This window comes from Pygoscelis adeliae, unplaced genomic scaffold (genome assembly GCF_000699105.1).
Source record: "Pygoscelis adeliae isolate BGI_AS28 unplaced genomic scaffold, ASM69910v1 Scaffold13, whole genome shotgun sequence".
NCBI classification, from domain to species: Eukaryota; Metazoa; Chordata; class Aves; order Sphenisciformes; family Spheniscidae; genus Pygoscelis; species Pygoscelis adeliae.
The window spans coordinates 2,812,542-2,823,354 of record NW_008824499.1 but is presented as its reverse complement, the minus strand read 5'-3'; the positions used below and the strand labels follow the sequence as shown (position 1 = coordinate 2,823,354).

At 41.0% G+C, this 10,813-nt stretch overlaps 1 protein-coding gene across 1 annotated transcript in view; it reads right to left on the bottom strand.

Moving 5' to 3' along the window:
- The window catches only part of MEGF11 (multiple EGF-like-domains 11), a 216,839-nt gene that overhangs the window by 50,549 nt on the left and 155,477 nt on the right, over window positions 1-10,813 (bottom strand). Inside the window, exons 11-13 of the mRNA XM_009321452.1 lie at window positions 10,509-10,629; window positions 8,729-8,892; window positions 8,222-8,324 (exon numbers count right to left, since the gene is read on the bottom strand). Coding sequence (XP_009319727.1) covers window positions 8,222-8,324; window positions 8,729-8,892; window positions 10,509-10,629 — 388 coding nt within the window. The remainder of the gene's footprint in view (window positions 1-8,221; window positions 8,325-8,728; window positions 8,893-10,508; window positions 10,630-10,813) is intronic.

Here is a 10,813-nt window from a genome sequence, read left to right as displayed (position 1 = left end):
GTGAGACCCCACCTGGAGTACTGCATCCAGCTCTGGGGCCTCCAACATAAGAAGGACATGGACCTGTTGGAGCGAGTCCAGAGGAGGGCCACGAAGATGGAGCACCTCTCCTATGAAGACAGGCTGAGAAAGTTGGGGTTGTTCAGCCTGGAGAAGAGAAGACTCCGGGGAGACCTTATAGCAGCCTTCCAGTACCTGAAGGGGGCCTACAAGAAAGCTGGAGAGGGACTTTTTAGCAGGGCCTGTAGTGGTAGGACAAGGGGTAGTGGCTTTAAACTGAAAGAGGGTAGATTTAGATTAGATATAAGGAAGAAATTCTTCACTATGAGGGTGGTGAGGCACTGGAACAGGTTGCCCAGAGAAGTTGTGGAAGCCCCATCCCTGGAAGTGTTCAAGGCCAGGCTCGATGGGGCTTTAAGCAATGTGGTGTAGTGGAAGGTGTCCCTGCCCATGGCAGGGGGGTTGGAACTAGATGATCTTTAGGGTCCTTTCCAACCCAAAACATTCTATGATTCTGTGATTCTATGATGACTCCTGTGTGTAACAGCCCATCAGTCTAAATGAAAGCTCCATGATCTGATCCTAAATAGTGAAGAATAAGCCTTTCCCTGCAGCCAGTGAAAAATTCTAAATTGTCTCTTCTCTCATCATTGCATGGGCGATTTATGCACCCATTAATGTAAGTGTTTTTCTGAAAGTAATATACTTCCAGCCTAATGCACCTCTGTGGAGCACTAATCGTACCCCTATTTTTAATTATCTAGAGAAAACTCCAGATATGAATCATCCAACTCAGGGAATTTATGCAATAAAAGCTTTAGAGGCAAGAGACCTACCTCACAAGAAATTGAGGAAGTCAAAATGTTTGCTAAAATTAAGGATCATCTGGTTCCCTTTGCTACAGGATATTCTCCAGGGTGCACTATTGCAGGAAGAAAAGTTGCCACTAGCACAAAGGGCAGATCTTGAAGAAAACAGTACTAAAAAGAGTCAAGTCCTATGCAGTCCTCCTCCACCTTTAGGACACTTCTTTCCTACTACTTCTCAAACTCTGGACATGCTTTCAGGCCAGGAAGGAAGAGAAACCTGAGAAAGATCCAAGCAGACCATCAGCAGGTAAGGGAGGAACTTGTAAATGGGAAAAAAATGTATTGCTTTCCTGACTTTTAAACGTTCAAGCCCCCAAGCTAAGCCATGAGCTAAGAACGCAGCTTAGCAAAAGCTGTTGTACAACTGAATGTGTGCAAGCCTTTCGTGTTTAATAATGTTGACTGAAATTCAACTTTTTCTTCTTTGTGTAGAATAGGAAGGAAGATGTTTACAACATTTCTCACTGCAAACACTTTCACCAATAACATATGTATAAAATATTTTAGCTTGCTGGCTGTTTATTGAATGATCTTTCCTTTTTTTTCGTTCACACACAGCATGCCAGCATCCAGTATTTAGTCTGCTGAAACGTTCACAAATAATTTTTCACCGCTTCTCGCCCACATTTATTTATAGGTGAACGTATTGTACACACAGCCAAGCTTATATATAGAATGCCTCCATATTAAAATGGAAAATGGCTGAATATCTCTAGTATCAAGTTTCATTTTTTTAGAACCCATTAAATTAGCATAATCCAGGATGCCATCCAAGCTATATCTTTTCACATAAATTTAAAAGCTGTCCTTTAATAAGTGACAATAAACCCCAAACTAAATACAAAGATAAATGAACTTGTATCTCTTCTGTGTTTGTAAGACTAATACTGCAATCATTTGCACGCATGCTTAAATTTAGCAGTAGACTTACTGCAGATTCTAATTGTAGTCTAAGGGTCTGATCCAACTCCCAGTGAATGAGTGGCAAAAATCCAGTTGATTTCATGAAAGGTGAAATATATACTAAATCTGGCGCAGGACAAACACAACTAAACCTCACTTAGATGAGAATCTGGAGCCCCCTAGATATCTGCCAAGGAATGCACAGACATAATTAATGTCAGGACATCAATGAAGTCTTTGATATAACTTGATAATTCATGTTTTTTAAAATTAGCCCTATATCAGCAGGATCCATACTTAAAGGTTCCTGTCAAAGAGAGAATTTTTAAGCACAGCCTGACATTAAAATCTTATCAACTCACTTGAAATTAAGTCAATGAAAAATTAAAGCTAATTTCTAATAAGCTTATGTTACATTCATTGACTAAAGGGCACTTGTCAAATCCAGAAAGTAAGTATACCTTTTCATATGGAAAAGATTTTCACATTTGAAAGGCAGAGGCCAGAAGAGAGGCTAAAATGCACCATTTTAGACTGACTCTAAAAATGTCTAGTTTTTCTGTCTGTTTAAAGCTAATGTAAGGATACAGAATAATCACAGAAATAAATTATTAATTTAAAAATCTGGGATAAGACTGCCAAAAGTGATAAGTGCAAAATATGGTTTAGATAATGGGATTAGACATCTAGAAAATGCATGTTTAATAGGAACTTACTATCGCTCCTTTTTGATATTTTAGGCTTTGTATTAGAAACCACGAGACTATGAAACAGTCTGATTTTAAAAAAAAGCCAACCCACAACATTATGAATTCTAAAATACCATGTATCTCTTCAGCTAAAAATCTTTAGGTGCATAAAACAAGTCCTAGATTTTTTCTGGTTTTAAAGAGGTGTGGAAAAGTCAGCAACCAATTACATCAGTATGCTCTCGGATTTGATCTATTAATGACAATAGAATTATTTTGGCTTCAATCTAGTACAGCTGAGGATAGGATCTGACCCTAAGAATTTAAACTGGATACTGCTGCAATGGAAGAAAAGGCATATTAATACCAACAAAAGGCATTTTATGGGAAGCTAAATGGAAAGTTGTTTTTTTTCCTTGAAGGATAAACCACTTTTTTGCAAAGAACTCAGAAAAAGTGAAGTTAAAAATACCTTAGAGCTCACCGTCAAAGTGGTCACTGTTTCTTTAAAATTCAAAAAGGCCTTCCCTTGAGTAACGGGCTTATCAGTTTTACTGAATTAATGTGTCCACAGGAGGGAAGAAACATGTTTCTGTGTTTGAGTGACAGTGCAGATGTCACTCGCAGCCTGCAAATTCTCACAAACGTGAAGCCTCATTCCTCAAAGCCCACCTTATCTGTGACCTGCCGACGTTTCCTGACCCCATTAACTCGCTTATACAATCACATGTGGAAATCCCTACAACTTGAGACTACCACAACTACTGTACAATATTTCTGGACATGATAAGAGACAATTAGGGTTTATGTTGCTGGCAACATATGAAAGTTATTGAGGTTGTAAAGGACAGTGAAATATATATTTTGATTTCCTGTATGTAACAGCAAGGAGAGAGGCTGCTCTTATGAGACATGAATGAAGCCTGAAGGTGAAAAGTACCAATGCAATTACAAGATGTTTCTTCCTTACCAGCATATATCATTTTCATACCTGTATTTGCCATCCTGATTAATTAAGGAAAACCTGTGAGGGGTTCTTTTATAATTAACTCTGGGATGCACACTTCTATATTTTCCGTCTTACATCTACAGTACCATCGTATTTCCCCCCCACATTTTTGGGATGTTAAAATCTACTGAATAAACTTCGGCTTCAGATATTCAGAAAAGCTACTGAGTAAACTAGTTCAGTGGATAATTGAGATAGCATCGCGACTGCAGCGTTCTATAAAAACCAGAGCGTGATACAAAAAAAAGAAAGACAGAACCAAGAGTCGGATAAGACAGCATTTCAGATTAAAGGAATTCAGATAAACAGGATTTTAACTGACCTTAACATTTATAGGAATGGAATATATCCCCCTGCAGATCGCTTCCTATTTAATCCCACTGTAGTATCTGAAAGGTTAACAAATACACACTGCCACAATTAACTTGAAGCACATTGACTCGTTACAGGGAGAAAATGAGCTTGCTGTGAATATCAGCCAGGTCTGTGGCTTCCCTTTCTGTAATCTGTTTGCGAGCGGGATGTCTGACTGTGAAAACGGACGGACTCGGGTCTTAGAGACAGGATGAGCAAAGGCTGCCTCTGGCTTCACAGACAGTCCTGCTAACCTGGCTCAGGTCAAGCCCAAAGGGAGCACCTCCAGAAATCAGAGGACAGGCTAGCAGCTATGACCAATTTCATTATTGAGGGTTGTACTGAGTGAACCAACTAAAGGCTATGTAGTAATAACTAGTTGGTATCTATGAGGAAGTCATTTCTGGTACGAAACATGCTGCCAGCAGCCACCTTGAGGAGAGAGAACCAAGCTGATGGGGTTTGCAGTTCAGCTTGCAAAACCCATACGGCTTAGCTGGAGCTGTAATTTCCAGAGCCATGCAGCATTACACCTAACAGAGGAACGTTGCCTCCCCATGTTCTCCCTAGCTTCTGACCCACCCAGCAAGGCTACCGGGGCAGCCGGTCCTTTTCTGTCCAGTTTCAGGTTATTTATTAAGAGGAGCCTAATTGAAATTTATGACCTTACCACTGTCACTGAGCATCCAGAAAAGGAGGTTGCATGTGGGTGAGATGGGACTGATGCCTGCTCCTCTAGGACCTGTTTGCTTGCGAAGGACTTCCAGGAAATGCTCTACCATGCAGCTTTTCTGTGCTTCCATTCTCTCTGTGGATTCAGTGTGTGCAAGTTCCCTAATTAACCAAATGCAATTAGCACCAAAGCACTCCATTTTCAAGCATTTTCATTTTAACCTGAATGTACACAAAATAATACCTCTTCCACAAATGACTAGTATGTTGGGAGCTTTAAGGTATCTGTGTGCACACATACACACAAACATAGAGCTGCAAGCACAGAAGCGATATGTATCTAAAATGCATGGCAGATCTGGAGTAAGAGAGACCCTTATTAATCTTTAGAAAACAATCAGTCTAATCAGTCAAGACTTGATCCTGCTGGGGGCTACACTTTTTCTTTTTAACCTAGCAATAGATATGAACACATCTCCTTTTGATTTCAAGGGTACTATTTATACATGTGAGGTTACGCATATGCAGTACTGGTGTACGCTGGAGAACTCCATTCAGTGCAAGGCTGAGCCCTTAGTGTTGTTGCATCTGACATTTTCTTCATGTGGAGGAAAATTCAGCTCTGCATTGTGTCAGCAGGTCACCGATCCAATTTTGGCCCACATTTGAACAAGTTTCACTTCACTTCTACCACATTAGAGCCTTTTGCCAATGTGGTTTTCATCTTTTAAGCACAAATGTTATACTTGCCATGCTATCTACAAAGCCATTTGTGATACAGTGTGCCTGTGTACCTTGTTGGGTAATTTTCAGCAATAACGGCAGGGCGCAGTCATCTTTAGATCTGATCTGTTTCTCAGGGTCTAACTTCTGCCTTTGGCTGCACACGTGCAATTCCCCACTGAACTTAATGGAAACTGTATGTACATGTCTCTAAGCAGCTTGTTGCCAGTGTGCTTATTTATGCATACAGCTGGTTTGCACAGCTTTGTGATCTCCTGGCTGGTATGTGGGAATCTCTTCATCGGCTTTCCCTCTGCCAGGTACACTCAGGTCCTGAAAATTACCTTCCCCCAGCTGGTACACACGCAAGGGCATTGTCCTGAATAATAGTCTTGATGGGTGGCAGTCACAACATAGCAAAAGGACGGTAGACTGCCATTAATTTACATTGTATGCTACTCTTTACCTGCCTTTTTTCTTCTTTTCCCAGTCTTCCTCCATGCTCCTGCCATCTATCAGTCTCTGAAGGTTTATATCAGTAACATCTTGAAAATCACTTTAAAGAAAATGGGTTCAATCTTCCCCTTGATCTTTACATAGAACACTGACATCAAGAGGGAGTCCCATGTGTGGGATGAACATACAGAATATGCTGTTTCAGATGAAGTTTTGTGGCTATTAGGATCAGAAAGCCATGTGAATTCTCTGTCTGGTGTGAGTGGGCAGGAAAACCTTCAGATGTTCCATGATCCCAAACTTTTCTGATCTTTTTCAGGCCATGCCTAATTAGTACCAAATTCAGAAAGCAAAAATTTAAGCCTGAATTATTTATCATGTTATATTTATAAAATGCACTGCAATATACATCATGGCCCAGTTCACAACAACTACAGATAAGATTAATCTTTCACCGATGGCATACTCCTTAATATGAAAATATAATTATCTAGCTGAAGAGTTTCTTAAATTACATACTTTCAAATTAGTATGAGCAGAATTTATCCTTGTGTCTGGTGCTAAGCCAAGTGGAAAAAAATTTGGAAACAGAATTGACAAAATACACGTTGGCTCTGTCTGTCTATCAACATTTCCAGTGCACACCTTACATGGCCCTGTCATCATCTCAACTCCAACCTGGTCTCGAATACTAACATAATATTTTCCTCCCTGAAATGTGATCCTGAAGAAGGGAGTTCCAGAACTGCAGGGACACATTAAAGGATAAAGTGCTTAGTTTGTAGTAAGTCCCCTGCAAGTTAATACACATTTGTCTTGCCCAACATGGAAATTAAAAAAAGAAGGGTATCACGGAAAGTATTCTTACCTTTACTTGGAGTAATTTGTATCTGCATTCGATGTACATTTACAGATGTGCATGGGAGTAAGTACAGAGTATTTATTGCAAATGCCTTTGAGAAAAAGCCACACCTTTAGTCTGCATTGTCTGCAAAGTACATTTTCTGCACTTTCCTCTGGAATGCTACGTCCAGAAAGATGTGTAATAAACTTTTAGAGTAGGTGTGTATAAATATATCTCTTTAATTTACTGTACTTTTAAAAAACATTTTGTCTCTTGAAGAAACTCACAATGACTACTGGCAAGCCTACCAACTGTTTCTCTGATGATCATCAATAATGCACAGTAGTTTTAAAGCCTGATAGATGGATATATTGACGGTAAAGACACTCAAAGAAAGATGAATGCAGTCCAGTGAGTGAAGAATGCAAGCTGGAGGAGGCGATATTAGTGAGCTTATAAAATGGATTTTCTTGTGGGAAAAATGCCCTTTTCAGGGATACATGCACAGTATATTTGAAAAGTAGCTTTGTTGTAAGCAGTGTGTAGAACTTCCTATTTTTGCATTTTATTTAATTCTTAAAAGATTTTTTTCCATTGTATGTTCTAGGTATAATTTCATTGCTTTTACTTCGTGCTTCTAGGAGCTGAGCTGCTGTGATGATGTTCTCTCCATCAGAAATAGAAGGCATGCATTGGTTTAAAGCATAAAAGAAGAGGTAAGGTGACAGTATCCCAAACGTTAGCTGCCTGATCAGCCTGCTTTGCTCCCTACATTCTTCCAACTTGTCCTTGTTTGAAAAACAACTACATTTTCCAAATGAATTGCTGTTAATACAAATGCATTTTGATTGTCAGTGCCAGTGGTGGTTCTGCAGTTATGGGCAAGAATATAAGTTTATTTCCCTCCAGGGCCTCTACAGAGAGCTGAGGGAGATTAACAAGTATTTTAGGCAGCTAAGTGTGAAATACTGGTTGGGTCAATAACTTGCCCCCCGCTGCTGTTATGCTAGCTGTCAAAAGCTGGCAAAGAGACATATCAGTATGGAGTCAAGTGCAGGTCTGATTGTACTGAGATCTCCAGCCTGGACTCTCCGACTTCACTGAATATTCCTCTCTGCCTCTGTGTAATCACGAGAACTGTTTGTCAAACCAGCATTAATCTGCTCTCCATAACTACCCTTCTGTGTGATAAGAAGCATGGGAAAATGGGAAAAGCATAAAGACAGGGTTTTGTGACAAAACTCGCTTTTGTATGATGGAGCAGCTGTAATGACTCTTAGCATTCAGAAAACACCTATCATCTGCATCCCTAGGTAGGATGGTCCTAGGATTCACCATACCACAACTGCACCCCTGTGGAAAGGGCCATTCAAGGAGAAAAACTCTGCAGGATTTCCAGATGATCTGTATCCGTCCTGAGGATTCTTTTTACAGAAAGCTAACATATGGCTCCAGGTTTGGAGCCATCTTCAACTAATCTGAATACAAATTTAATGAATGCCAATTATTGTCACCATCATGAGTGATTTAAAAAAGGGTGAGTTCAGCTGATCTTTTCTCAATCTATTATTTAAAAGTTTGCAGTCACAAGTCCAGTGCTATAACTGATGCAATAGCAAAGCAAAACAACCCACCAAGTACCTGAAAAAAACCCCAAAACAACAAAACCCCCAAGGTTTACAAAGATAATTGCTAATTTTACCTGTCCAGCCCGCAAGGCAGCAGCAGTAACCGGTGACAGGATCACACCCATCTGCATGGCTACAGTCACAATGTTCACTGCAATTAAGACCATATGTTCCATCCTTCCAAAAATATAAATAAAAAAGTCTCTCAGTAATCAGTTTTTTGTTCTAAAACGTGCAAAATCATCTATCATGTCCCTCTTAATGCTGAGTCGCATTTTTTAAATTAACATACAGAGAAGATAGAAACAACTCAGTGCCTAACATTTCTATATAGAACCAAATGAGGAATTACTTTAAAAAATGATGTTCAAGAAAACGCAGATAACATGGCAGTAGCTCTGATAAAATATAATGCAAAGTATAATACATCTACTTGACTGCTAGAATCCCAATCTGTTATTTACACATGATTTCCTTCAGATACCCATAGACAAAATGAGATACTGACCTACTGTACATTTAGAAGAGCTATGTGGACTATGGCTTTAAAGGGGATGCAAAACCATCCTAGTTGTACTTACAGGACATGGCTGGTCACAGTACTCCCCTTGCCATCCAGGTGAGCAGAGACAAAAGCCATCAGCTGGCCTGCAGGCTGCTCCATTTGTGCAATAACATGTCTGGTTACAGTTAAGACCCCAACTTCCACTTGAACATGGAATAGAGCAATCCACTCCTTGCCACCCTAAAGAAACATATGAGACAAACAGCATTTGGGATGTTTTCATGAAAAAAGCAAGGTAGAGACAGCAAGAAAGGCAGCTTACAAACTGTAGCTCTTTGATTCCAGGACCAGCTTCCTCCTGATCTTTGTGTAAATTAAGACTATCTTGGGGTCAAAGATTGACCGTTTAATTATGACCTCCCAACTTCATCTACCAGCATCTATATGTACAGAAGGGCGATATAGGTATCACTGTGTTCGCTCTTTACCAGATTAAGGTGTCTGATGCTTCTCTGGGAACTGCTTGGGCAGCAAGAGAGAGTGCGGTACTGTCTGGCAGGCAGGAGACCTGCTGATCAGTGATAATGCAAGAAACTTGCCATTCTATGCTGCCTGTTTCTTCCCTCATATTTTTTTGAGAATGCTTTTTAATATAAAGAAGCTATTACACCTAAAAAAAGACCAAGGCCATCATTTCTAACCATTAAGGCTCAAATCTTAACTACCAGCTGTACAATGGCTTTCATTACACTGCAGCTGTATGTAATGGAGTTGAGCAGTAACTCATGGATTATACACCCTCATTAAATGGGGTTCTACAGTGATCCATTAATTCATGTTTGAAATGCCAGATTTTATCGTTATTTGCCTCACTTCTGTTTTAGGGCTTATGCATGCCATATAGGCATAGCTCATGTTGGTATTCTGGGGGAAGGCACTGCTACATGGGAAACGTAAGAGGTACTGTGCTATGGAGCAGTACAAGATTTCTCAAGCGATTACTGGATACATGGGTTATGCTCACTACCAGGCACATAAGGGAATTATGGACACATGTGTGGGAGGAAAAGAGGTTAGTCTTGCAGACAGTCTCCGGAGCAAGCAAGACTTCTTGTTTCCCCAGACAAAGGACAGCCACATCCTGCAACCCCATGCCAGCTCAGGGGACAGAGGATACCTGCACATGGCTGGAGTGTCACAGTGTCAGGGTACAGCAAGAATGGGGAGTTGAGGAAGGCAACAAGGGCAGACAGCCAGGGCCCACCCCACAGTCCCCAAGTGTTGGGTTGGCAGCTGGGATTGGCTAGGAGGCCAGACCACCAGGAAAGCCTATGGGAATGAGACCAGTCCAAGGTCGAGACAGGCAGGCAGTCTGCAGGTCAGGGTCAGGTCTGATGAGGATAACCACGGCCGGGCACAGCCCAGTGCAATGGGCTAAAGAAAAGACAGGCAGGAGGCTGCCTCTGCTCCCTTGCCCAATTGTGTTACTCTAGGCATACAGGGGAGAACAGGGGCTTTTGAGTCCTGGAGAAATAGGGCAGCAAAGTGATAGAGAAAAAAACCCAACAGTCTGGGGATTGTTTTGCATTTCCTTTGGAGAGGAGCTGTGGCTCTGCCAGCGCACTTAGTTCTGTGACCTGTTCTTGCTGCAGAGTAGTTAAGTCCGGCCCCTGTTCAGGGCAGAGACAAAACATACAGTCAAGGCCCTGTTGAGTTTTGATACTTGGGCAGGCTGTAGAATTACTGACAGGCACAAGAAAATAGTGGAGTTACTGACTGCACAGCTGTGCCACTTCAAAAGGGGAGAAGCATTGATGCTAAATTGTAGACAATTGTTAAATCTGAATTTTGTTTACCTTCTTTGCAATAGCACAGACCATCCACAGGGGAACATGCACCATCATTTTTGCAATTACAGACTGATGAGCAATTGGTACCGTAGGTTCCTGCCATGCAGGTAACGGTGCAGTCATCGCCCTGCAAACCAAAAAAAGTCAGTCAGCTAAACAAATCTGAATTGCAGGAAATTCCCATCTCTGCACAGGGAGGCTTTCTCTTTCGAAACAGTGAACAGAGTGTTATGAGTTGATTGCTGAGTCTTCAGCACTTGAGCAGTCACCGCTGCTTCCCATGATTATGATGCAATTAGTGCTTTGATTGA